This window comes from Coloeus monedula (assembly GCF_965178545.1).
Source record: "Coloeus monedula genome assembly, chromosome: 12".
In the NCBI taxonomy this organism is placed as follows: Eukaryota; Metazoa; Chordata; class Aves; order Passeriformes; family Corvidae; genus Coloeus; species Coloeus monedula.
The window spans coordinates 7906438-7933984 of NC_138792.1; the positions used below are offsets into that span (position 1 = coordinate 7906438).

At 46.6% G+C, this 27547-nt stretch overlaps 1 protein-coding gene across 1 annotated transcript; it reads left to right on the plus strand.

Annotated features, from left to right (window-relative positions):
• Nucleotides 1-1552: 1552 nt before the first annotated feature.
• Nucleotides 1553-27243, plus strand: PASD1 (PAS domain containing repressor 1; the record flags this gene model as incomplete). The annotated part of the gene is made up of 20 exons (XM_082289747.1): nucleotides 1553-1599; nucleotides 2932-3086; nucleotides 3864-3955; nucleotides 5786-5875; nucleotides 6956-7076; nucleotides 8231-8344; nucleotides 9010-9128; nucleotides 9912-9994; nucleotides 13610-13716; nucleotides 16409-16556; nucleotides 18619-18700; nucleotides 20185-20308; nucleotides 21060-21169; nucleotides 21638-21724; nucleotides 22683-22841; nucleotides 23341-23544; nucleotides 24358-24560; nucleotides 25134-25226; nucleotides 25705-25912; nucleotides 27073-27243. The coding sequence occupies exons 1-20, from the start codon at nucleotides 1568-1570 to the stop codon at nucleotides 27241-27243; spliced, it is 2502 nt and encodes an 833-aa protein (XP_082145873.1). The 5' UTR covers nucleotides 1553-1567.
• Nucleotides 27244-27547: the final 304 nt, after the last annotated feature.

Here is a 27547-nt window from a genome sequence, read left to right on the forward strand (position 1 = left end):
CTTTTCTCAGCTTGAAGTGATTGCTGCTGTCTAGGCTAAGTCTTGCCTGCAACTGTGTTTTAACTGGACTTGCTTTTCCTTCCAGGATTAATTTTTCTCCATCTCTATTTACATGGTGATAAGAAGTGCTAATCCCACTCTGTCAGTCTGGACTGATGAATCTGAGGAATAGAACAGGTAATTTCTAATTTGGCTTGTAGCTTTTGGTGACTCAGGCAGTGAGAACCACTCCCTCTCTATGCAGTGCATTCATAACAAAAGAATTCATACAGTTTCTTCTGCCCAGGTCATATGCAGGGAGGGAGATCCTTGCCCTGGAGCAGGGAAGAAAGGATAAAATTTTGTAGCTGTTGCTGTGAGCAGCATCTTCAACTTCCTGACAGTTGTGGGTGGTTCTATTTTGCATTACTTTCATAGCTACCAAGTTGTCTGAGCTTGGAGTAGTCTCAAAACAGAGAAAATCTTTTGGATGTACCTATTGAAAAATGCCCCCTGAGTTCTGGGCAGCATGAGAGGGTTTTGCAGGGAAAGTGCTCACTGGAGATGGGGGGCAGATTGGTGCTGATGGTGGAGACAAGTGCAATTTCCTCTTTGGAGGTGTCTGAAGGGGTGCAATCCAGCAGAGCTGACCTGAGCAATGTGGCGTGGAGTGACAGCAGCTGCCTCACCTGCACCTCCCTCACTGTCTGTCCCTCAAACTCAGCCCGTCTGAGTCACAGAAAGCAAGTCACCTTACCCTTGTGTTGAATTTTCCATCCTTTAATGGGGCTCGGGAGTAGTGTGTCCTTACCGGGAGTTGTTGCCAGCTGTTCTCCTTCCCTGGTTAGTGCCAGGTGAGGACGTTTTAAAATGAAGCCTTGGGTGTGAATCCCAGGACACAGCTCAGATGATGTGGGAGAACTCCACCAGTGCAAGCAGCAGTCATTGGCTGCAGGGTGCTTTGGATGAACCTGTCTATCATACCATCTCTTAGATACCCTGATAATATCCTGCTGTTGCCTAATACTAATCCTTTAGGGGATTAGCACAGTTTCTTTCTTTCTCCTATGTCCTTCCACTGGAAAATAAATCCCAGATGTGTTTCAGGCAGTGCAGTGCTTGAAATCAACCAGGAGCCTATCTGATTTCCTGAAACAGGACCAGCTGTGGTGCTGCCTGGTGCAGACACCAGGTCAGATCTCTCTCTTTTTTGCTCTCCCATTTGCCAGGAAGATGCTGATTCCTGTGCAGAGATGGGTGCTTCAGCAGGATTCCCTATCCTGGCTCAGGGGGCAGTGCCAAAGGCAGGCTGAGGGGCTGCTGGCTTTCAGATCTTTCCCTTTTAAGTCCTGTTGTTGTAGCTGGATTACAGTGGTCTCACTTCTCATGCCTCAGTAGCTGACTGAACAGACAAGGAAGGACATACCAAGAGTGGAATTTGGGAAGGGGAAGATTGAAACATCCAGGAGGTCTTTAAGTACAAACCACTATGCTCCATGTTTGGATATTCTTAGCAAGATCAGGGAATGTGTCTCAGTAAGTACTTCTGTCTTTTCCTTGCAGAGCCCTGTGTTGTGTAAACGAACTGATGGATGAAGATGAGAAGGACAGGGCAAAGAGGTATGACAGGATGCACTCCTGGAGGAGAATTGTAAATGCTGTGTTGTCCAGTGCTTGACAAAGAACTTGACCCCACTGATGTCAGAGGCAAAGCTCCCACACAGTTTACAGGCTGTGTATAGCTGACCACATGCAGCATAATTTAAGTCACCATTTTTGGGTTTCTCACAGAGTTTGGCCACCCCTACAATGGGTTGTCTGGCTGAGTGGTCGTTAAATTACATTGCTGTGCCCTCAGGATCTCGTGCTATCCCATGGCTATTTAGTATCTTGAAGCAGGACTCCTGACCTGTGATTTTATTGGCATCAAGCAGTACTGCCCACCTGGGGTAGAGTTCCTGCTTTAGCACAGGTCTGAGTTAGTCTCCTGTCAGAGAAGCACTTGGCTCAGTTCTGTTTAGTCACTGCACACGAGTGCCAAAACAGAGATGGCTGTGAACGTGAATGCTGGATCTGAGAACATCCAAATGCCAACCTGAATATGAATGGAAATGCTTTCTGCATACCACCCTCAGTCTAGGTCACAGGAAGTTGTGTCATCATGAATACACTTGAAAAGCAAATTAATTACTACTGGAAGAGGTCGTATGAAAAGAGTGTTATCTCAGATATAAGCATTGGGAAGAACACTTTGTAAGAAACTGGATGGATTTGCTTTCTCCTTTATTGTTTTTAATGGAGGGGAAAACCCTAATAAAACATTCTTAATTTGTATCAATGTGAAGTGAAAACTAATCTGTAGTTCTGCAGCCAGACTCTTAACATTCCCAATTTCATATCATAGCAGTAGATTTTCAAGACCACATACAAGATTTTATTCTGCAGTTCAGTTGACTCTGCAGTTAGTCTCTTGATAAGCTCCTTTTGCAAGTTCAGATCAGAGAAATCCTTCACATTTTGACGTTCATATCTGTGTGTACTAACTGCAGAACAAAAGTTGATAAAATTAAGTGAGCAAAACATGAACATACATGAACATACTTTTCTCTTAGTGGAGGAATTTCTCCCATAACACCTTCACTATCACTGCCTTTGAAACAGTGGGAACTGCTGCCAAAATGTATGTAAGGATATGGCCTTTTCCAAATGAACCCAGACATACTTGTTACCTCCAGGTGTTCCTTGTGGCTGGTGAGTTCAGTCTTGCTACAAGGCTCTAAGCACCAGCAAAATCCTTGTGTGCAAGCTCAATTTTAAACAAATTAATATTCCCAGCAGAGTTTAAATTCTTGTATTTAAAGTGTTTTGCTGGGGCAGGGTAGTTTACCTCACCCTGGTTTGAGCTGTAGGTCCTTCATTCTGCTTAGTGGCGTTTATGTTTCTGTCACTCAGGGCATCACGCAACAAATCTGAGAAGAAGAGGAGAGACCAGTTCAATGTCCTCATTAAAGAGCTTTGCACGATGCTGCAGGGCCACGGCCACCCTCTCAAGATGGACAAGTCTACAATACTGCAGAGGACCATCGACTTCCTACAGAAGCAGAAAGGTACTGGAGGGTGCTGGCTCTGCATCTGCCCAGCAGCCAGTTTCCACTCAGAAAATGAAAACTGTCTTTCCCAAGCATCTCAGACATCCACAGAGGACACGAGCCTAAGTGAGGGGCAGGATAAGGCACAGCAGGTGGCCTCAGGAAATGGGCTAGAGCTGACTACATTGCTGACCAGTTAAACATAGCTTTGGAAAGATGCTGTATGCTTTTTACTGTGAAGACATCATTTCCCTTACTGGCCTCTCCATCCCCTGGCCTGCATTGTGCACTCTCAAACAGAACATGAGGAGGGCAAAACTGAGGAACAGCACCCATTACAGAAGTCAGGAGAGAGGATTCTATGCCATCTTCTCAGGATTCTGTGCCTCTTGGAGGCATCTAGAGGATTCTATGCCTCTTGGATTAGGAGATGACTGTCAGCCTGTCCTGCTCCCTGGGCACGCACAAGAGCCTTTCTGAAACAGCCTGAAAATTGCAGACACCCTTTGCTCACAGGGATGCTCTACTACACTAAAATTAGCCCATTGACCTTAACTTTTTAATGTTCTTTTCAGGCCACCTAAAATGTCTCGATTTCCATTTCTTAATTTCTAATGCATTTGTATCATGATGGCATGGAAAATGACTGTTGCATGCAAGAAGACTTTGTGTGAAGAATGATCTGAGGATGATTCCTCTAAAAGCCTCTTTAAAGAAATCTAGTGTTACTTGAAAATGAAAAAAAAAATGCAAGTAGCATGAGTCATGTTGCTTTTTTGATATTTTCTCTTTAAGAAATCACAGCACAGACAGAAGCCTGTGAGATTAGACAAGACTGGAAGCCTTCATTTCTTAGCAACGAGGAGTTCACCCAGTTGATGTTAGAGGTAAGAAGAAATGAAATATATTAGGGAGAAATAATCAGTTCAGTGGAGTAGTTCAGGGATATACAGTTCCTTTTCCCCTGTAGGTCCCAGTGTTAATGATTTCTACTCTGATGGCACATGCAATACAAACCTGACAGAGACCAATGTTGTACTAAATGCTTTGCAGACACAGAATTGAAAATGTGATTGCTTCTCCTTAAAGATAAATGGCTTTTCCTTTAGGAATGAAGACTGATTTGGCCTGGTAAGAGAGGAAAAAGAGAATTTCCTTTCTCAGAAGAGCTGCTAGAGCTGGCAGTTTTAAGAAAAACTTGAAAGGACCTGAAAAAAGAGAGCAGCTCTCTTCCTCCCACATCCCATTAGCCAGGCAGCATCGCCTGTGCTGCCTCTGCAGCTGCTGGCTGTGTGCTGCTGTCCTCGTGATGGGAGTGCTGCCTCTTTTGCTTGAATTGCCTTTAAGTACATTCAGGAAAACAGCTCTGATACTCCCACCTCTAAAATGCTTTGCTGATCTAGAAACACCCCCCAGGCCTATGTTTCTCCCCTCTTAAGGATGTGGCTCTGGGTTTGTGCTGCATGCTCCTCTCACAGGGACATCTCCAACCCTGCGTGGGCAGCTGCTGCTCTTTGCCTCACCAAAATAAGGGTGTATGCTGGGCTGAGCTGGGAGGTGCTGCTGTGTCTTAGTTATTCCTTTTCATCAGGATGTCATGACTCACCTCTCTGGAAAAGTCTGTTCATTCTTTCTGGGAATCTCTCTCACCGAACAAGCTAGCTTGTTCCAGCTGAATCAAAACAAATTCCCCCCGAAGATTGGAAGTGGTGGAGGAGAGCCAGCCCTTTAATAAGTGATGGTTTGCTGGACTCTGGTAGGCCATTAAACAGTTTGCTTAAAATCAGTGGGTTTTTTTCCAGAGACGATTCATTTTGAGCGAAGGCAGAGTGCGGCAGTGAGGTGGGGGAGATGGTGAATGCTGCATCTTTGGCTCCCTGTAGCTAAGCTGCAGAGCAGCCTCACAGTGTCTTTAGAAGAGCTGGCTTTGTGCACAGTGCTGACCAGCTATTAAACCTCCTAGATCTTGATGTTAGAGAAAAATGAGGACAGATACTGGGTAAATGGTACAAGGAGATGTTATGAAGAATAGGGAGAACACAACACCCAAGGAGAAAAGCACAGGCAGTGACTTAAAAGGGACAGAGAGTTTTGACTCTGGGACAGAAACCACTGTGAATAAGAAAGGGGAAACAAAACAAGCCTTAAAATTGTTTTGTCACTAGCCTTACAAATCAGTGCTTTAAGCAAAATAAATGAGGCTTTAGATCTTCTTCATATTGTCCATAAATTGCTAAAAATACATAATTGTATCATTTTTCTGTCTCTGCTTATCCATCCATCCATCCATCCATCCACAATGCTGGGTTTGCCATGATGATATCTAACATCTCCTTACACACTGACCTTGTTAACTATGGTGTAATTCAGAACACATAACGAAATGACTGAAGTCACCAGGATTGTGTGGGTGTTGAAATTATAAGCATCACTGTCTCGCTTCATGTTAAATAAATACTCGCTGGGTGAAAAATACAAGTCAATTTAATAATAATGAGAATGAAAAAATAAGAATATAAAAAGAATGTTGAATTAGACAGCATGTGTAATTTTTATTTTTCCACACTGAACTGTCATTTCCATGATTAATTTCTGCTGGGTTTAAGCTGTTAGAAGCATCATTAAAGAATCAGTTAGCCTAAAATATTTTAAGTTTTTCCCTTGCATAATTCTGGTTTGGTTTTTTTTTCTTTTTTTTTCCTGTCTATTATCATTAGGCACTAGATGGCTTTCTCATTGCTCTTACCACTGATGGGATTATTATTTATGTGTCTGATAGTGTTTCATCTCTGCTAGGACACTTACCGGTAAGTTCTGACCACGCAATACACTGAAGGCTCATTCCCCTCCTTAATGCAAATCAGCCAGTGCAGGGCTGGGGATTGGTTTTGTCCAACCAAAGAGGCAACTGACTGACTGTGGGTGGGAGGTCAACCAATGAACTCTTGTGGAGTTTCTCAAGTTCTTGTGAATAACAGATTCTCTCCCAGGGTCTATGAGTTAGCTTTAAAAGACCCCAACTACGCAAAATCACTGTACTCATAGCTCATCACTTGGCTGTACATCTAAAGCTCTGGGAGATGTTTGTCCCACCAGGTTAATGGAAAATCTTATGGTTGTGAAATCCATGCCAAAGCTCTTCTTAGATAATGTAAACATTATTTCAGAACTGAATCTATGCTCTTCTAATGACATTGGGTTTTTCTACTTTGAGCCCATTGCCTTTAGTAACAAGTGTGTGGCCTCAGGGTTTTCTGGGAGAACTTCTAGAAACCAGTTAGTTGTCAGGTGCAGAAATTTCAGCTTGGCTCCTCAAAAACATTTTTCTCTTTATCTGGTGCCAAGCATGAAGCGCCAAGGATGCCCTATATGAGGGGAAATTTGAGCACACAGTTACCTGAATGTCCTGGTATGCAAAGAACAAATCTGTGCTGACATTTTGGTAGAACCCCTTTAGTCAGAATGTGTGGGTTGATGAGCACTGAATCACTTGCAGGTCAAGCTGATTTTGCCAGATGTTCAGCCTAGAAGACAAACAGAGGATGTGGGGAGGAGCTCTCCATCTTCTGTGTCATGCTTTCAAAGCAAAATGCTTCACTTCTCATCATTTTATATTCCAGTGGTACCAGGGTTTCTTCTCCAACCTGTGTCTGAACTGAGGGGCAACCTCTGGGACTCATTCAACCTTTTGCAAATAGATAGTAATCCTGGGGTAAAATAGCCTAAGGGTTATGTTCTGCCCTAGATCCATCTGCAGATTGACTGGGCTTCCTTGTCTTAGGCATCCGTGCCAGACGGGCAGCGTCTGTGCTCTGCTTAGGGATGAAAAGGCATGTGGTTGTGTCAGGCTGTGCTGCTGAACATGACAAAGCATTCTTTTGTATCAGTCAGATTTGGTGGACCAAAATATATTAAACTTTCTGCCTGAGCGGGAGCAGAGTGAAGTGTACAAGCTCCTTTCTCCACATGTGCTCATGACAGATCCTGTTGCAGCTGATTTTCTAAATGGTAAGTTCTGCTCTTGTCTGTTGGTCAGGGAAGTTTGCCAAAGGTAAACAGCTCCCAGGGGAGTCTGCACAGAGCTCTCCAGCTATTTAATGCTCTTGCCTGCCACTACTGTTCTGCTGCATTTGTGGGTTTAGTGCATCACAGTTCTAATGTTCCTGTGTGCTCTCAGTACTTGCTCTTTGATTAGGACAGTCTTCTGTTTTACCATCTGCTCTTCCCCCATGGAATTGCCCTCAGGAGATGCTTTTCCCCAGGTGGGATGCTAGACTAAGCCTGAAAAGGGAATGAGGGCTTAGGGGAACAAAAATTTGGAGAAATCCCAAACAGTTTTGGCAGAGCTGTTATTCCTTAGGAAGCTTGCATGTCTCAGGACACGAGAGAAGCCCTAACGTAACTTAAGCACCAGCCTCCCTATCTGAACAGTCTGTCTGAATCTGTACTGCTGGCTGCTGTGCCACCCCTAGAATGTCCCTTTCCCTCAGAAAATGTCCCCAGGACCAGAGCAGGCAGGAGCATCTTCCCATCACCTGCATTTCACCAAACCTGTGCTGGGCCCCACCCCTTTCCTGGTGGGTTTGGCAAGGCCACCAAGCAGCACTGGGCTCCCCTCCCTGCTGCCCCATGAGCATCAGTGGGAGCTGAGCAGCCTGATGATGCTCTGCCCTGGGGGTGGTTTCCCTCTGGCTGAAGGCCTCGTGGTCTAATCCATAGAGTTCAGACTTGGGGCACAAAACTGGATTAGAGCTTGGCACGGTGCCCTTCACTGTTAGTGGCTTAGGGTGAGTTCAGTGCGCTTTGGGTCCTTCTGAGCAGTGCCAGAACAGGATACTGCAGTACCATGTAACTGCTTTGCATGAAATCCTGCATCCATGAAGTCAATGCTGCTGACCAGTATAGCCAGGGTTTCACACCCAGCTTACTGGGGTGACTGCAGAGACAAGAAAAAAAGGGTGAGAGTACATTTCCTTAAGCAGAAACAGCTGATAATTGCTCCTAGCAGTTAAATATTTACTTTTGGGTATCAGAAGTATCCCAGCAGGGTGTGCCCAGATACCACCACAGCAGGGTTGGTAGATAAATTAAATATGTGAGCGAGCTAAGGTGCAGACTTCTAATACCACTGTTTGTGTCTCCCTCTCTTTCTCTCATTTCAGCGGAAAAACAAATAGAGTTTTGTTGCCATTTAGCAAGAGGCAGCTTAGATCCAAATGAACCCCTGATGTATGAATATGTGAAATTTGTAGTGGATTTTAAATATTTTACTCATGGTAAGTTACTGTTTCGGCCTACCTTTGCCTCTCCACCTCTCTCCTTTAAATTGTGTTGATCTGTAGCATCCTAAAGGCTCTGCTTCTGCTGAAAATGCCCTGTAATTGTCAGAGATGGAATGAGCTGTGCATACATTGGATATATTTTTCATACAAAAGTGGTGGGGAGGCTGTTGATCAGAAGAGTGTGCTCTCCTTCATGCTGTGCCTAAAGCTGATACCATACTGAAAATACCTCTGACCCACTGCCTATTGTAAAGCAGCCTACTTATTCAAATAGCCAGTAAAATATGGTATTCTGTTTCACTTGTGGCAGTGAAATGACACTTTACAGAGATTAAGTAGTTTGAGGTGCCTGTAAAATCCCAAATCTTGCAAATGTTGGCCTGGAGAAAGGCTGACAAGGAGACTGCAGCTGCACACTGTGAGCTGCTCAGAGCTGTCTTACAAAGCTCCCCTGCAACCCAGGGATAGGTGGTTACAGCTGTGTAACTTGGAGCCTAAAGGGTCATGCTTTAAATAACATCAGCGTGGATCAGCGTGGCATCACCCCGTGGGTAGGAGGAGTTTGTTGCTTGGGTTTCATCGGTCACCCTACCTGTCTCGACATGAAAAGAGAGCTCTCCTTCCTCTTCTTCTTAAATAAATTGTCTGGTTGTTTCTAGTGCCTACACCCTCCTGTAATGGCTTTGAGTCAGCTATTGCACGAGCTTTCAGGTCAGCCACGGAGGAGCAGATTTGCCTGGTAGCGACTGTTCGTCTCGTCACACCGCAGTTCTTAAAGGTGAGCTCTGTGCCGCCTCTGCCCTGGGGCGCGGCCGCGGGCGCTGCGGGAGCCGGGCTGCGGCACAAGCACGGGCTTGGGAGAGCAGAGAGGACACCGCTGTGGCTGGGAGTGGGAGATGACACAAGTGTGTATTTGGGAAAGGTAAGGTATAAAGCAGGAGCTGCTTTTGAGAAGAGCTGGTTTTGTGATGGGGTGTCTCAGAGGGGGCAGCCTGGGAAGCTCCAGGACAAGGGGACCAGCTACACAACTTGGGAATTTGCAGCCTTCAAAGATATCCATCCACCACTCCTTTGTGCAAGGAAGCCATCTGCATCTTGAAACACATGGAAAACGTGTGTCATGGGCTCTTCCTGCTGGTCTGTAAATGTCCTGTGGCACTGTGCACTGATGACAGGGATAACAACTCCAGGCGCTGCTTGCTCAAGAGGGCATTAGCCGGCTCAGTTAGAGGCTGGACCTGGAGCTGTCATCCATATTCCAATACCAGTATTAGCAAAAAGCTGTGGAATTTTGCCTAAAGAGTGCAAGATGAGACCCTAAGACTATTTATCCTAGCTCTGAAATTCAGCTCAAGGTAAACTATTCAGCCATTTTTCATCAGTTCATGCATCTATAAAACAAGTCTTACACATTCCTTAGAGGAAAATAAGTCAAGTGCTTTTAAAGCACTGTATTTTCCTGTGGTTTATTATATCAACAAAGTGGATCCTAGGTTTTGATAGTGGACTCCTTTTGTCATTTCATAGAACTAAATGTCTGAATGTGCCCACTGTTTTGCAGGAGCTCTGCAACATTGAAGAGCCATGTGAAGAATTCACATCGAGGCATAGTTTAGAATGGAAGTTTTTATTCTTGGACCACAGGTAAGAGATCTGGGTTTAGTCACTGAAGAATAAATAAACTGTAGTTTAAAAATAGAAAACTTTTTGTACCTCTCGCCTGAGATCCCAAATGGAATAGTTCTAATTATATGCAACTTAGTAAGTAGCAATACTCTGAACTTAGCTATTAGGCATCCTTAAGTGCTTCACTATTTTCCATATTTTAGTCAAGTAAGAAACCATGGAAAAAGTCTAGAAAAATGTCTGATCTTCTAACCAAGATAACAAGCCATTGAAAGTGAGCAGTGTGGGTCCCAATATGTTCCCCATATTGGTTTAGCTCCTCTGTTTTACAACTACAGCTTCTAGGAATCCTTCTAAATCTTTTGCTGTGTCAACAAACTTTTGAGTTTTCATCTTGAGAAATTATAGAATTTCTAAAAATAAAATAAAAACCAGTGGATTTTATTATTTAATTGCAGATTAGTTTTTAACAATGCAATATGGTGAGCTAGAATTCAGCTTGGTGAATGAAACAGACTGGAACCACTTTATTAAGCTGCTTAATTTAGGATTCATTTTCTTCAAAAGAAGCTGGAGGGTTTTATTCACTCTTACTTCTCTGGATTTGACATATGTGCACACTGAACAATAAGCACATTGAAAAATCCTACCCATTCCATTATCCCTTCCCTTATGAGCTGTGCAAAGGTAGTCATTACTAAAAACAGAAGACCAGTAAATAAGGCTCTAAGGAAAAAAAAAAACATTAGTGAGGGAAAATATCTAAATATCATCTGCACATTTAGAGCAAGAAAGAGAGAGAGCAAATACAAATGAATAATAACTTCCATTTATACAGAACACAAGGTGTGTGCCTCACACCTTGAAGCATGGAGGAGCTGACCCAGTGACAGCCCTACAGCTGATTATGCGTGGTTTGGGACAGTTGGATAATTATTCATTCAGATGAGATCTTGCTGGAGTGGCTTTGTTAGACTTTAATTGGCCTGTCTGATAATGCACATTTTGAGAATCAGCTGATTAATGTTAAGATTTGTAAAAGAGCCCTAAACCCCTCACTTCACTGATGAAGTGAGCTGCTTTTCCACAGGGCTGTCCCCCAGCAGCTCCTGTGAAAAATGTGAGTAGGAGCTACTTTGAAACTTGTCAAAGAGTCTTTGATGAATCTGGTTATGACTCAGAGAGGAATCTCTGTGCTGGTGCTTGCAGACACTCCAGTCCCACTGATATCCCCAGCGAGGAAACCATTGTTACTGAGAGGAAATTAAGATGATGCAGATGCTGAGGCAGAGTTTGTGACAGCCCCAGATGCAAGCAGTGAGCTCAGACCCAAGAATAAGCAGATCATGGGAATTGTCTCATTTAATCTGATTCAAAGCTCTCTCCAGTACAGTCTGCAGGACACTGGGAAATGTTGCTGTTTCTTGCTGATTTGCATCACCACAGGCTGCCTGGCACTGAGGTGTGCTATCAGCAGGGGCAGAGGGTACCCAGCAGGAGCTGGAATCAGGACCTTTGCTATCATGATTGCAACTTAAATCAGAGTAAAGACAGATGCAATAAAAGCTTCCATAGATCTGAATAAACATGAGAAAAATAGGAAAAGTCTGTATTCTGGGTCTATATGTAAATATGTGTAGAGAAAGAAAAACCCGTCAACTTTGATAATGATCTGTTTCTCTTCTGCGCTGTGGTACTGTTCTTATTTTCCCTTCATTTATTAAAAGACTGCACCCAAAAGGCTCTCTAAAGACTGTGCCTTCCCATTCGCACAGCAAGTTGCAGGTCTCAGGGCTGGAACTTAAGCTAACAAGACACTTTTCAATTGCTCCACAAGGCATCTCCTTGTCAAACGACAGATGAGGAGCATTTTGTGGCTGCTTTCTTATATAAAGAGCTCTGGTGATATTCAGGAAAGCATAATACTTTCCTGATCAGCTTAAATGTTTATCTGATGTGCATCTGAAAGACATTATTGTCTTGAATATAAGCATGTCGTTAAAAATAGGAGAAACAGTGATGCATTCTGCCGAAGAGACAGCAAGGAAGGACACTTTGATAAATACACATATTATCATCATTAACAGAAATCTGGGTCACATAAGGAAAAGGAACAGAGTGCTCTATGAAAAGTTACTTGAATAAATAAAGCTGTATTGTGGCAGAGACCACTGTGTGCTCAGCACAGTCTGATTCAAGAGATTTGCTGTGGAGTGGAGGCCTGGCTCTCCCAGCTAACCTCTTGTGCTGGGACTTGGGAGCTCCTGCTCACACCTTGCTCTTCCTGGGGCTGCTGTTGAGCAGATCCCTAGATGCTCCTTCTCCCCCCATTTCCCATTTGGTGCCAGACTGCCTGCCTGCAGCTGTGGGGAAGAGGGAGGTTACAGACCTGCCTGGGCTCTCTGTGGCTGAATAACTGATGCCCACTGTGCCTCTCAAGAGGACAAATGTGGAGCTGGGTGGCTCAGCCAAGAGAGAACTCCACACAACCAAGAAACTCAGGGCTGATCCATCCAAACCCACAGGTACTACACTGAAATAACTTTTTGTTCATAGTCCTGGCCACTTTATGGCCTTCTTCCTTAAGAGCAGTCAGCATACCAGGAGCGGGGCAGCAGGAGAGGCAGCTTTGATGAACACCATCCCCTTCAGCCTGCCCCATTTTGAGTTATTTACCATTTTGCCCTGTTTTTGAGAAACACACTGAACTTGGCAGGTGAACCTCACACTACCAGCACATCCTGCAGCCTGAACAAACAGGTGGAGCCACATTAGCACAGGTTCTGCCTCACTGAGTGCTTGAGTTGGTGCAGACAGGAGTGTACCTGAGTGCTGGAAGATGGACAGTGACAGGGAGGAGAGAAAAAAACAGTGGTTTTCTCCTCACATTTCAGTGGTTTCATAATCATAAGCTATCAGGCTCTGGTGAAGGCTGCGTTAGGACACCTGCAAAAAAAAAAAATCTCTTATTTTGCCTAGAAAAATGAAAATCTAGAATTGATAACAAAATAGCGAGGTAAGTCATTGCAATGTGCCTATCTAAATATTTCATCAATTCCTTCCCTACCAGGCAAAACAAAACCAGCCCTAAATCAGCCCCATGCCTATTGCTATCTGTACTCTCAGCACAGAAAGTTTTGTTGGCTATAGTTTCCCAAGGTTTTCCAGGGGAGCAATTACTTCTTCCCAAGCTGGTCCTGACACACACTGCAGCTTCCCACTTTCTCTTCTGCAGTTACTACCCAGGTGACGTTTACATCCAGCCTACCGGATAATTTCACTCCAGCTCCAAGTTGTTATGTGCGGGATCGGCCATAGCGTTTCTCAAGCTGTGTCTCCTTAATGAATTGAGTCACTCACATACGTACATGCCTGTCTCTACACCCACATAATGAATAGGCTGTCAAAGAGTAAACACACACCTTTTCATTTTCTCAGTTTTTACCTCTCCCTTGCTGCGGGGTTTTTTTTTTGTTTGTATGTGAAAATACATCACTGCCTGTGGAAAATCCACTCCAGATTTCCCTGCCAAGTGAACGAACAAGGTATTTGTTGCTGGTATCACAGCTTATCTGCCAGGATGTCAAAGCATCAAGTTTTGTGCTCACTCCCTGCTCTTTGCTTCCTTTCTAGGGCTCCACCTATTATAGGATATTTACCCTTTGAGGTTTTGGGAACGTCAGGGTATGATTACTACCACGCAGATGACCTGGAGCTTCTTGCTAGGTGCCATGAACACTGTAAGTTGCCCTCCCTCTGCAATGTGTCTGTCTCTGATCTCATTTGTCACTTGTGCAAAACCTTTTGCTGTCATCACAAAAGGCTTCATCTTCAGGGGCACGAGGGAACTCTCCCTTCCCATGACAGACTGTCACAGCTGACACTTACCTGCGAGGTTGAAACCTGCAGAATTCACTCAAATCAGAAATTGTTTGTGCAGGTTTCCTAAATTGGCAGATACCTTGTTTGAGCACAGGTTGTCTCAGAGTGAAATGAGATTAAAAGATTGGGAGTTAGAACTTCCCCCCTCTGTCCTGCAAGTTTTGTTGATTCATCACAGTTCATGGGGTCTTGCCATTCCCCTGGGCTCCAGAGTCAGCCATGAGGCTCAGCTCACCAAAACACCTTCTGAGCATATCATTTGGATCACCTGCCTGTGCAATTAGATGTTGTGAATCTCACTTACTCATTAGTAAAATGCTTCTGGAGATTCAGTATTATTTTAAATACAAAACTACTGAACGCAATTTCCCTGTGGGTGAGGATTGCTCATATTTGGTCGACCTGAAAGGAAAACAACAAAGCAGAAGAGTCAAGTTCAGGCTGATGTGTGAACACCACAGAAGGTCCATGAAGTTCATTTTCATGCAAGCAGAAGTGGTGTGACCTGTGGGAGCCAGAATAGAAGGAGCACTCGCGTGAGTTCCACAGCAGTGCAGCCCAATGCTGGAGAACCATGTCCTGCTGAGGGCTGGAGCCAGTGTGAGAAGGGCAGAGGGTGTCTGCAGATGTGGTCTACTCTTAATCAGTGTGCAGTTCCTAGCAGGTGTGAGATGTTTTATCCCCAAGACCCAGATTTTTCCATTTTATTGGGTGCATTTCAGACTGAGATATTGAGCCAGAGTTACGTGTGTCCTGCGGTGGTTTTGCATTGCCAAGCACTGCAATGAAAAATAACTACATACTTTGTAAAATACATCTAGGTAATCAGGTATTTTGCTAAGAAATATTACTTACAGGTTTCCTGTTGGGGACAGTGTCTGTCTCTCTGCCATCCCCACTTGAAAGGAGAGTGTTTTGTCAAAAGGAAATGAGGACACCCCAGAGAGTGGAGCAAGTGGGATGCTGTAATTGCTCTGAGATGCAGAGCAGCACGATGCTGGGACCAAGAACCACAGCCTTCTGGAGACAACCCATCTCTGAGCTGCAAACCACCCCCATCTCTACCACAAACCCTGTGCCACTTACACAAATGAGGAGCTGAGGGACCTAGAAGAGAATGGGGGAGAATACTTCCCTGCATGTCAAGTTTCCCTGCTCCACTTCCCTTCTGGCTGCTCTGCCCTGTCCAGGCAGAGCCACTGGTACAGCCCCTGCCAGGGAAGTGGGTTGTCTGGCTGAGCACATGGAGGAAGCTGTGACAGGGGGGACACGCAAGTTGTGTCAAGTGCAGCAAAAGTGTAGATGGGAATATTAACAGATTATTTTAAATGTTTTCAAGTACAGTACTTCTTAGTGCTGTTTGCTTAAAAGACGATTCAGATACAAGTGAGATACTTAACCAGACAGTGGCCTTTTGGTAATGCATGTGCAGTTTGGTATGGACACAAACTGTATTGAGAGTGGGTCAGGTCATTCAGCAGAGAATCAATTTGATGATTTATATTCTACATCTCTATCAGCCATGCATTCCTCTTACCTATTAGAAGAATATTTGCACAACACACCTGTAGGGAAGGATCTTTTCATTTTACTACACAGGGAAACAAAGTAAAGTGCTGGCAAAGTGGCTTAGAGAAGTTGCTTCAGGACATTTCTGCCAGGACTAGGAGCTGAGGGATCCCCAGCATGTTATGTTAGCCAGAAAATCTCTGCTAAGTGCTTCATCTAAAGCCCATCACTGTTAATGGGATTGCTAAAGAAGTCAGTCCTGATACTTTAACAAAGTAGAGGTGTGCAGGTGAGTAAAAGACCACTTGGGTTAGTTTGGCTTGCTAAGTTCCTGTTTGTCACACTGACACTCTGGGCAGGCATCTTGTGTCACTACTGTCAAGTGAAATGGGTTTGTTTAAACCACATTTGTATTTTACTTTGCATTAATTGTGGGTGTTTTAAGTGAGCATGTTTCATTTTGTATTCCCTGCAGTTTGGAACAGTTAGTGTGGTTATTTAACATAGTTCCCCTCATTATTTTCCAGTTGTATTACAGAACCTGAGATTTTTCTGGATGTAGCCTGATAATACATACCAGGCTGGCCTCGGCCAGGTCTTGGAGAAAGCTCTCAGTTAAACTGTTAAAACTCCACTGTCTTGTTTTGTGCCATTATTAGGATTCTTACGTCACACCTTCAGTCTTTGAAATGCATTCTCACGTACTTATGAAAAGCAAATAATTTGTTTAATTAATGTTATTTATGTTTATTTCAGGGAAGCCCATGAGTAAGTTATAAGAATGTAGCTAGTTATATGGTTATATACCAGTTATAAGAGCAATCTCAAAATAACAAACAGCACTCCAGAAAGTCAGCAGGAATGACCCTAAACAAAAGCCGAGTACCTGGTTGTGTATCATCTGTCTTGTTTATAAAGCTCAAGAGCCACTTTAGCACTGCCCTAGTCTGGGAGAAGGGTGTGGGACTGAATTGTTTTTCCAATCACCTTTGCACCATGAAATCTGTTTGCTATGAATTGCTTTCTCTTTTTGTTAAACAGTGATGCAGTTTGGAAAAGGAAAGTCCTGTTACTATCGGTTCCTGACCAAAGGGCAGCAGTGGATATGGCTGCAGACCCACTACTACATCACCTACCACCAGTGGAACTCCAAGCCCGAGTTCATCGTTTGCACTCACCTGGTAGTTAGGTAGGAGCAAGCACCAAACTCTTCACAGTGTATGTTATGTCTAAGTGTTGAGCCATCGCTTCTTCTAGTTCTGCTTCATGTTAACCAAATACCTGCTGTGCCTACTGACACACAAAAATGATATCTAATTCCATGAAACTGTTCCAACAGGGAATATGGGTTTTATTTACCTGTTTACTTTTTTTTTTTTTTTTGGCAACTGGGGCAATAGCCTGGAAGCCACCTCTGGCCAAATCTATCAGTGTGTTACATTCCCCTTTTGTCCCTAGTGATGACATGGCCATAGAAAGAATTAAAGCTGTTAGGAATCAGACAGCTTTCTGGGCATGAATGAGATCACATAACTCCAACAAAACCTTTTGATCAGAGCTTTAAATATTTATGACTTATTAAGCTGCTGGCTTGCTGGCCTTATTCCTCACCCAAATCCAGCCCTGGATCCCCCCCTAGTGGGAAGCTGCTTGTGCTGAGCTGCAGCTCGTGCTGGAAGGCAGTGCATGTGTGAATGCACAGATGCTCTGTGAATGCACCTTCTGGAGGGGGATCTGCTGGATCAGCGCTGCCATCTGAAAAAAGACTGTGTTAAGAGTAAGAATGTGTTTTCTGAAGGGCTTGAAAAAATAGTGACTCACTGTTATTAACTGCTCTATTAACTTGAGTAAACTTACTGCTCACTGTGTATTTCTTTACTGTCAGGAATCAATTTCTTTCTGGTCCCCTCTTTTTCTGTCAAACATCTGGAAGAGCAAACACTAGTAAATCTGAAATACATGGATCTGTTGGAGTGAGTCAGAGGAGGGCCACAAAGATGCTCATAGGGCTGGAGCACCTCTCCTGTGAAGACAGGAAGAGAGAGCTGGGGTTGTTCAGCCTGGAGAAGGGAAGGCTCCAGGGAGACCTTAGAGCCTCTTCCAGTGCCTAAGGGAACTCCAAGAGAGCTGGAGAAGGACTTTGAACAAGGACATGGAGTGGTAGAACAAAGGGGAATAGCTTCAAACTGTCAGAGATAGGTTTAGATTAGACCTTAGGTAGAAGTTCTTCCCTATGAGGCTGGTAAGGCACTGGAAGCCCAGAGAAGCTGTGGCTGCCCCATCCCTGGAAGTGTTCAAGGCCGGGTTGGCTGGGGCCCTGAACAACCTGGTCTAGTGAAAGGTGTTCTTCCCACAGTAGAGGGGTTGGAACCAGATAATTTTTAAGGTCCCTTTCAACCCAAATTCTATTGATTCTGATTCTATAATCTGTGATATAAATTACATATGAAGTGTTAACATAAGCAAATGTTACACAGAGAGGTTGCTTCTCAGTTGTCTTGCTTCTGCCATCCTTCAGGGAATTCAGCTTCACTTTAAGGTCTGAACTTAATTGTGCATTGATTTGTTTCTTCTTTCTGGTTCCAGTGCCTCTTAAACCTAACAATGTAGCCCTAAATAGATTTTGAAGTTCAATTCTGTCTCAGATAGTTAAGGTTTAAAATACATTACTGAAGTACACAAGTTAAAATGTTGTTTCAGGAAAATTCATTGCCACGATTATATAAGTGAGGTCAGTTCAGCAACTTCTCTTGCCTCCCACAAAGGTTGTAGCTCATTAATATTTCATCACCCTAAAGTCTGGCACCTCTCAGTGCCCTTGATCCATGAGCACTCAGAGAGTCTTTGAAACATCCTCTCCAGTTTATCCAAGTGGTGACTCATGTGGCATTTGTAACTGTAAATATTTTATTATTTAAGAGGGGAAAAAGTAAGGAAAGAAAATATACTCTTTTAGAGGCTCGTTATAGGGATTCCTGCACTTCACATTGCACCTGGGTTTTTATTTGGAACTTCCACTGGAGTGCAGGGTGTTAACTGTGATGCATGCACAGCTGTGTGCACCCTCAGAAGGAGGGACCTGACCTTGTCCTGCCCAAGGCACTGGCATAGGGATCACTGAGCTACCATGCAAAAAAGTGATTCTTGTTCATCATCATTAGGTTAGAAAATGAATGTACACTTGTTACAGCAGTTTACCTGCACAGGAGCTGTAGAATAATTTTGGGGGTTTTTTGTTTTGGTTTTTTTAGTTATGCAGAAGTTCGGGCTGAGAGAAGGCGAGATCTTGGCCTCGAAGAGTCATCAATTGAACTGGCATCCTCTTCTCTAAAGGTACCATGTTCCTTCACAGTTGAATGAGAAGATGTTTAAACCAAACTGGGTAATAGCTTACCAATCTTAGGAACATATCTGTTCTTTCTTCTCCATTTTCTTTACTCCCGTCTCATTCCAAGCCTTCACCTGGGTCAGGACTCAAGCAGCCCCTGAGAAGCTTTCCTCTGCATGGCTCCAAATTGCCCATGTTGGATGAGGGTGGATGAGCCTTGAACAGCCTGATCTAGTGGTGGATGTCCCTGCTCATGGCAGAGGGATTGGACCTAGATGATCTTTAACTCCAAGTATTATCTGATACCCCAATAACTGCGAATTCAGCAGTTGCATTGCTCTGTTCTGCTCCTTGTAATCTTTCTGAGACCATGACGCAAAAAACGGGTTAAACCACCTTGTCTCAGAAGCAGAGCTGGAGCTGGAGGCCAGATTGCTGTACCTATCACCCTCAGTAAGGCACAGAGGACCCAAGAGAAGGGCAGTACCACAGGGTACCTGTTTTGCTTGTGCCAGATCATCACTGATACTCAGATGAGGATGGCAACTGAAGGGAAAACACTTACCTAGATTTCAGCTCTGTTGCTGGATCGCATGAAGTATAGGATTGTGACCAGAGCAATAGCTTCCATGGCTTGAGTCAGTCTGGCATCACCACACATCAGCCCAAGTAACAAGGTCATTTTAACTTTTAAGTTTTTTCTCTTGGTAGTTTACAAATAAGACCAGAAATCAAAGTAATTTCAAGGGGATTATTGTGTAGTTGTCATTCCATCAGCCTCATTGCTGTTCAGACATTATTTTATGGGAGCTCAGGCTGTTCCCCTCTGCTGCCCAGGTTGTGCCCAGAACAGGCTGCTGGAGCCACTCCTCCCCAAGGAGCAGTGAGTGGGATTGCAGCTCTCAGCATTGCCCAGTACCTGTCCCCCTCAGGAGGCGTTTGCTGTAGGTCCTCTTGGGGCTCTAGCTGATGTCCCCATGCCACTGCTCCATGTCTCTTCCCAGTCATCTCTCTCCATCTCTGCAATGGATAAAGCTATTGCCCAGGTAGCCCCTCCTGCCACCTTCATTCATTGCCCCTGCCATCACTCCCCAGAGCGCCACCGCCAACCAGCTGAGACATCCCTGAAGAGATCGGGTGGAAAGAAGCTGATGACAAAAGCTTATTTCCTGCTGCCCACGGCTCTGTGGGCAGGGGAGCAGGAGGGTGGCACACCAGAGTGCAGGCCACAGGCAGCAATCCCCATGGAGGAGCAGTCCTCCACTGCTGCTCGCTGCCATCAGACGGGTGCCCAGGGCATGACTGTGAGGGTCCTGTGTGCCCGAAGGCTTTCGGGTGAACTCAGAGTGAGCAGGGTTTGGTGGTGTGGTTCCACGGTGCTGCACACCCAGCCTGCTGGGTTCGTCTGCAAACAGGAGCTCAGGGAGGTCCCTTCCGGGGCCATTCCCACCTGCTGACGGTCTCACCGCTTGTGCTTTGCTCCCCACAGAGCCACAGCAGCTACCTGGACGTGGGGCAGTGCGGCAGCAGCCAGGACGCCAGCCGGGAGGGAGTGTCACTGTCATCGCACAGCTCCCGGCGCTCCTCGCACACCGCCCTCTCCGACTCCACCTGTAGGTGCCGGGGCAGCCCAGCCTGGGTGCAGGCAGTGGTGTGGAGGGCAGAGCAGCCTCCAGAATACTGGGGTTCGGCTGGAAGGGACCGAGTCGGGGTGGGGGGGAATGCTCATTGCTGGGACCACCATATCGCGTCATGACAAGTCACAGAGCAGCAACAGAGCCACGGCCACCTGCCGCCTCCTCCCTCTTAACCCACTGCCTGTGTGAGAGCAGATTTCCCCTGGCTTTTCACCAGCTGAGGGTCATGGCTGTCTGCTGTGGTTCAGGGGACACGAGGTGACTTGCTAGCTTGATTGAGCCAAGCTCACTGGCAAAAGTTTTATGTTGGGATAATATAATTTTATTGTGGGGTCTCTGATGTGAAATCCCTGCAGAAGGCGCACAGAAGGATGCCTGCCTTGCTGGCGGCTTCATCCCAGCTCCTGTGAGTGCCCACCTTGCCCTTCGGGAGGTAGCAAGGTGACTGCAGTGCCCTGTGTGGGGCTATGGGTAGGAAACTCAGGGGACTTTTCTTGAGGTACTTGCTGTGGGGAGAGCAGGGATCTCATCTGGATATACCCATGGAGGGCAGGCTGAACAGGGGGTTAGCATCAGGAGGGAACCCAGCAAGTCAGGTGGGGAGCCAGAGGGACCACAGAGGGTCTCACTTCAGCAGTGTTTGGCCCATCTGCATATGCAGAGTTCAGGCTTAACCAGGGTAGCCAGGCACGGGTCTGCTGTATCACAGTGAATGTCTCTCTTGCAGCCACGTCATCCATGCGGCGCACGGACACCAGCACCCCCACCCAGCCGGCCGTGCCGGGGGCTCCGGCCGAGAAGGCGGCCCTGCGGCTGGCAGCAGTCAGGAGCGCTCAGGTCAGTGGGCCTGAGGAGCAAGAGCCTTTCTGAGGCTGTTGTGAAATGAGCTCAACAAGCATTGATCTCACCCTCAGAGATGCTGGATCCCACACTCTGAGTGTGCTGGGACTTCCTGGGGAGTGCCACTGGCTGGCAGAGCTAGTGGAGAGGTGCTAGAGGCTCCTCTGCTGCCTTCTTTCAGGATTCAGTTTGCTCCTCTGGGCCAAATGCCTTTTCACACCACCAGCCCTCTTGGGGTTAGTACACATGAAATGGCCTTTATCCAAAATGGATGCTGACACCAAGGACTTGTAATTAGCAGGGGCATTGCAGGAACCTAAATTCTCCCTGCAGACTTATCCTCAGATCTCCAATCTCAGTTGTCCTATTCCCTGCACTTGTTCATCCCTGGTATGAGCTGGTACAGCACCAGCTCTGCACTAGAGGTGCTATGGACCTACAGTAAGGCAAAATTTTCATTTCTAGGCCATAGCCACTCCTCAAGCCCCTGGTGAACACCTCCCTCAGAACCCTGTGGCTCAGCTGGCAGTGCCCTCCCAGCACCCTGTGATGGTACGTGGTTTATTTTTGTTAAGTGCACTGGTGTGTCCTGTCAGCAAGGCAGCCTTGGTGGCTCTGGTTCACTGCCCTCCCATCCTTGCTGGCTCATCCTAGAGTGGGGACAAGGTTTCTGTGCCCTTTTTGTTGCTGTTACTGGGATTTACCTGCAACCGAATTATTGGAACTGCTTATTTCAGCAAGCAGAGAGAGCAGGTGGGACACCCAAAGGAGGATACAGGAGAAGGTTTACACTTGTCAAAAGCATTGTGAGCTGCTGAAGGCTTCTCCCTGAATCTGTAGCAGCTACCTGCAGGCTGATACAATGCTGAAGAGTTTTAGTAGAGGAAGGGGATGTCATTTAGTAGAGGAAGGTTTGAGTTAGTCCAGGAAAAGAAAAAAAGAAAAAAAACAAGAAAAATGTGGGAATCATAAACCATAATGACAAGGTCTGTCCTTACGGGGCTTTGATGTCAGTGCAGTAAATGTTCAGACTATAAAACAGAGATTGAAGATGGCCAGGGTAGGTGTGAAGGATGGATCCCCAGGTGGGATTGCAGCCTAACTTGGGCCTGGCATCTGGTAAATACCATTAGCAGCACAACTGAAAGCCCAGCCAGGAGGTGTGGCAAGTGTTTGGATGCAGTGTCTGCCACAAAACACAAGTGGGCCCAAACCAGCAGGGTATTATCCTGAGGGGACAGGAGAGTCCCATGTATAGACACTTCATCTGTGCAGTAATCTAAAGACCAACACCTGGAGGGAGGCACTGTGTGTGAGCCAGATGTGCTGCTGCTCTGGAACTACAGTGGCACTTCAGTTAAATATGCAATTGCCATTTTTTGTCGGCATCATATTTTTTATGGCAAAAGCTGAAAAGCCATCATTTTTCTCAATCCAGCATTGCTATGAATGTGGAGTACCAGGACAGGACTGGTCCTACCCTGTCATCCTTTTTCTCTCTTCCCTGCAGCCAGTGTACCATTTCCCCACCCAGCTGGGGATGATGCACCAGCTGAAGGAGCAGCTGGAGGAGAGGACTCGCATACTGCAAGCTGACATCAAGACACAGCAAGAGGAGCTCCATGTCATCAAGGAGCAGCTCCAGCTTGTGCAGGACTCCAACCTGCAGGTACCTGCTGCCCCTGAGGCTCCCAAACTCACCAGCCATTTGCTTTTCCTTTAAGCACACAGAGCAGTAACAAAATTGTCTGTGGCAAAAGTATTCAGGAATGAACTCTGGACAAATTGGTAACGTGTTTTTGGATGTGGGAGTGGTGTTTCCCGAGAGATGAAGTGACATCAGTATCTGGCTGGGTATTGAATCAGTGATTTCCGTGTTTTAGAAAAACCAATCCCAAATTAATCCAAAGTCTCCTGTGCACAAAAAGCTTGGTGGTTCTGTGTCTGGTTAGTGCTGCTGGATCCCCACTGCCACTCCTGCAAAACACAGCAGGCACAATGGAGCTGGAACGGTCCTGTCTCCGAATAAATATTTGACACAAGCTAACATTTGATTTTCCATTGCTCATAGTTCACTCTGCCCCTGGATTTAGAGATACTGCTGCTGCTGCAGTGTTATTTCTGCCAGGTGGTACAACCAACAACTCCTGTGCCTCTTTTGTTTAAAGATGCTGATGCAGCAGCCGATCCCCGTCGTCTTTAACAACGTGCAGCAGCCGAGCCCCCGGAGGCCGCCGCTGCAGGGGACACCCAGGCAGACCACGGCCAAGAAGTCACAGCAGCCAGGCCTCATGGGGACGAAGCACTACTGCAGCACCCACCTGCTGTCACCACGCCCGTTCCTCAGGGACCCCTGTGGCACAGCCCCCCAGGTCACTGGCTGCTTCGTTTCTTCATGACCCCCTTTCCTGGCTTCCAAATCCTTGTCTGCCCTGTCAGTCCTCCCTGTGGTCCCAAGCATCCCCTCTGTGTTGGTTTTACTGCGTAGGTGGCATTGAGGAATTTGTGTCAAGAGTCAGTTGTGAACAATGTCACTCAACTGTAAAAATAAAAGCCAGGTAGCCAAAAAGCATTTGAACCCCAGGGGCTGTTGTAGCCCTCCTGGTGACTGGGGAGGAAGTGAATGGGAAGTCTGGGCTCTCATCAACACAATGCTCATTCATAGCCAGTGAGAATTGTGGTTTCATAACATGGGAGTAGGCATCATTTTAAAAGATTAATTTTCCTCTGCCTGAGGAATCTTGGGAGGCAGCTTTGAAAAAACAATTTTGTCATCAGTAGACCTAAATCCACTATTAAGACGGGAAAGACTTGAGTTGTTCAAAAGCAAAGCAAGCCAAAACTGCTGCTTTAAAGGACAGATGAGATGCTTTCCTTGGAGACTTTGGATTTGCACTTCTTCTCTTAAGCTGTTCTTTTCTTCCTCAAGCCTTTTGTGCCCTTACCTAATTTCTCAAGAGACTGTCTGGGGATGCCAACACCTGCCTTGCAGGGACAATAAACACTAATGGGTTGGTTGTCTTGAATAGATACACTGTTCCTACTGCTGTGTTCAGAGACAATATCCTATTGTTCCTTCTCCTTTTCCCATCTGCCCACTGTAAGTGATTATTTTATCCTTCCATTAGGGAGTTTTAAAATGTACATGGGTACCTATGTCTTCATTTCAGGTACAGCAGCAGCAGCAACAGCAGCAGCAGCAGCACCCAATGAGAGGAAGCCAAGGGCAGCAAATGTGTGTGCCAGGGCAGGCGAGCATTTCAGTGCCCCTCTACAACAACCCCATGGTGTTCTCCCAGACACACCCCATCGCTGTGGCTGCACAGGTGCCAACTGACAGCAGTGAGAGGCAACCACCAGCTGACTACAGCCAGGACAGGAGCCTCAGGTACCCACAGCCCTGCTGGGACCATCCTGGGGGCAGTGACAGAAAATAGCAGTACTGGGGCAGCAGGGAGGGCAGGTGTGGCTGGGCTCGGGACACTGGGCTCAGGATGCCACAGCAGGTATAAGGATGTTCCCTCTGCAGGGGTGAGCCCAGTGTGCAGGCAAGCAGGGTGCTGTGCACGTCATGCTGTATCATCAAGGGCATTAAATCCTTTTCTTCCAAAATTCCATAAATTAATCTAACCCTGCCCTCTGTCGGTTTAAAGCCATTCCCCCTTGTCCTGTCAGTCCATGCCCTTGTCAAAAGTCCCTCTCCTGCTCTCTTGTAACCCCTTTAGAGACTGGAAGGTGCTATAAGGTGTCCCTGGAGCCTTCTCTTCTCCAGTCTCAACAATCCCAATCTTCTCAGCCTATATTCACAGGAGAGATGTGAGGTGATAAGAAGCATCCTGTTTCATTAGCTTGTTTTCAAGATAGTGGTTTACCCTCTTTCATGGAGGATTTTCAAGGAGTTGTTGACAGGAGCTTGGACCTCTCCCTTCCCTGACCATCCTCTGTTTTCCTTCCACCACAGGATGCTGTTGGATCAGTCCATCCAAGCCATGATGCCTGCAGCCAACAGCAGTGGCCAGCCTGTGCAGAGCAGTGCCAGCAGGCAGCAAGGAAAGTGAGTCTCTGCTGGCCCTTGTTTTCCTGCAGTGTCTTAGCAGGACACTTAATGGCACTGAAAAAGATGTGGAAAAACTTGTACCTGATTGTGCAAACACAAACAGTCTCAGTCTGAAGTGAAACAAAAGTTCAGCCAGTTAGGAGAAAAAGTAATGAGAATAGTTTTTAACTACAAAGAACTTCTTGATAAATAAAGAGCTTTGAAAAAAAAATTAACCATTTTCTGGCTTTTGCAAAGCGTAAAATGCTTGGCCAAGACACAGAGAAAATGTACAGCCTTGAAAACCTTTATTTTCAGCAGTTCCAGTCTGTGCTTTGTGGGCAGGGGAGAATCTGGGGCCTGCTGTCAGCAGGGTCTGCACGGTTTGGCCAGCCCTGCTCCAGGCTGGCTCCTGCAGCAGCTGGGCTCCCCAGTGCCCTTTCTGAGGGTGGGTCTGGGTGTGGCATCTCACGCCTGGTTTTCCTCCTTGTGGCAGATTCGTTGCAGAGCAGCAGACCCTGCCTCCCCCAGTGCAGGTGCAGCCAGTCACCTGCAGCGCCGTCCGACCTCCAGCCCCGCCACCCATCTTCTCCCCGTCTCTGATGATCCCACACACCAGCTTCACATCCCACCAGGCCAGCACACCAGTTCATCTCCACCAGTGGCCACAGCAGCAGGTTCAGCAGCACCGCCTCTACCTTCAGGTATTGGAGCAGGTTTCTGAGGAGGAACAGGGATGGCTTAGGGATTGGTTGGGGTTTTTTGAAGAAATGGTACTTATCTGGCTGATCAAACCTGGTCAGTGCCTTTGCACATCCTCCATTCCCATTGTATCTCCACATAGCCAAGTGCTCTACCTTTGCAGGCTGACTGCACCCACTCAAGGCCGTATTTTCCAACAGAGTTATCACAGCATGTACGGAAGAAATACCCAGTTTTTCAAACACAGCTTTTCACCCCGAGAAGGTGTGGTGGGAAGCTTGCTGTAGTCATGAAATATGATAAGAGATAAGCTCTTTGGAAAACATACCTCCTGCTGTTGCATCTCAGCAGAGCAAGGTTTTTGTCAGCTGCCCTCAGAGCTTTCTTTTAATAAATGGGTATTTCACAACACACATCTGGACAAGGTGATTTTGGTTTTTCAACACACAGTTTACATCAGTATATGCTGAACTAGTGATGCCGCCAAGGAGAGGGGCTGTTGAAACTAGTAATTCATTAGTAACACTCTCTCCAAGCCCTGCCTGGATGGCAGAGGTCAGTTACAGTCCTCCAGGTAAAGATGGTAGAAAAGAAAACAGGAGGAGTAGGTACAGTTGAAAGCAGCCACACAGCAGGACTGGATTTAGAGTGAGAAATGAATCACTGTTGTCAGCAAATGTGGCATGAACTGTCCCTGCTTTGGATACATGTCCTCATGGGCTGCATGGAGGTCCTGAGGACGAGCAATGTGGACACTGGGGTGAAACAGGAAGTCCAGGTCTTTGGGGTACCAGCCATGGGTGGATACAGGGTCACTCTAGGACCTCTTCCTTGGTTGTTTGAAGGTCTTTCCCACGTTAGATCAAAGTTGCACATCCTGCAGATTTTACCTTGCATCCGAGTAGTGTTTGGAGGTCTCCATTCCTGCTGGGCTCCCCATGAGCCTGTTAGGACAGATGGGTCCTGCCTCCCCCCTGTGCTCTCCAGGCATTGTTGGTTGTGCTGACAGCAACAGCATCCTAAGGGGCACAGCTGATACCCTCAAGTTTAGGACTTGGTGCACACACTCCTGGGCATGAGCCTCAGCATCAGCCCTGCAGCAAGAGAGGGACAGCTGGGTGATGCAGCAGGTCTGACTGCTCAGGTTTGTGTCTCCCGACAGATGCAAGGTCCTGAGCTGGTGCCTGGGGCTCCGACGCAGCGCATTTTCCAGCCACCCCACGCCCCACAGCAGAACCCCTTGAGCTACTTCCTCCACCCGCAGCAGCAGAGCCACCACACGCAGGGCCAGCCCTGCAACCTGCCCGACCTGCCTGAGATGCAGCTGCCCTGAAGGTCGGTTCTGGGAGACAAGGACCACACGGCTGCAGCTGCTGCGCCCGGGCGCACGCAGGAGAGCACGATGCCGTCAGAGCACGGCACGGGAGAGGTCAGGCTCCGTGGGGAGGTGGTGGCCAGAGGGATGATCCCTGACAGGGATGCATGGCTGCAAGGGCCTTGTTTGCTGGGATTCCCCTGCAGCCAGTCCGTGATGCTGTTCCGGCAGCAGGGTGTGCCCTGGCCCAGCACCGTGGTGCCACTGGAAGCGGTGGCTTTCTGGCTGCAGGGAGGGGAGTTGTCAGGTCGCCGTGAAGCTC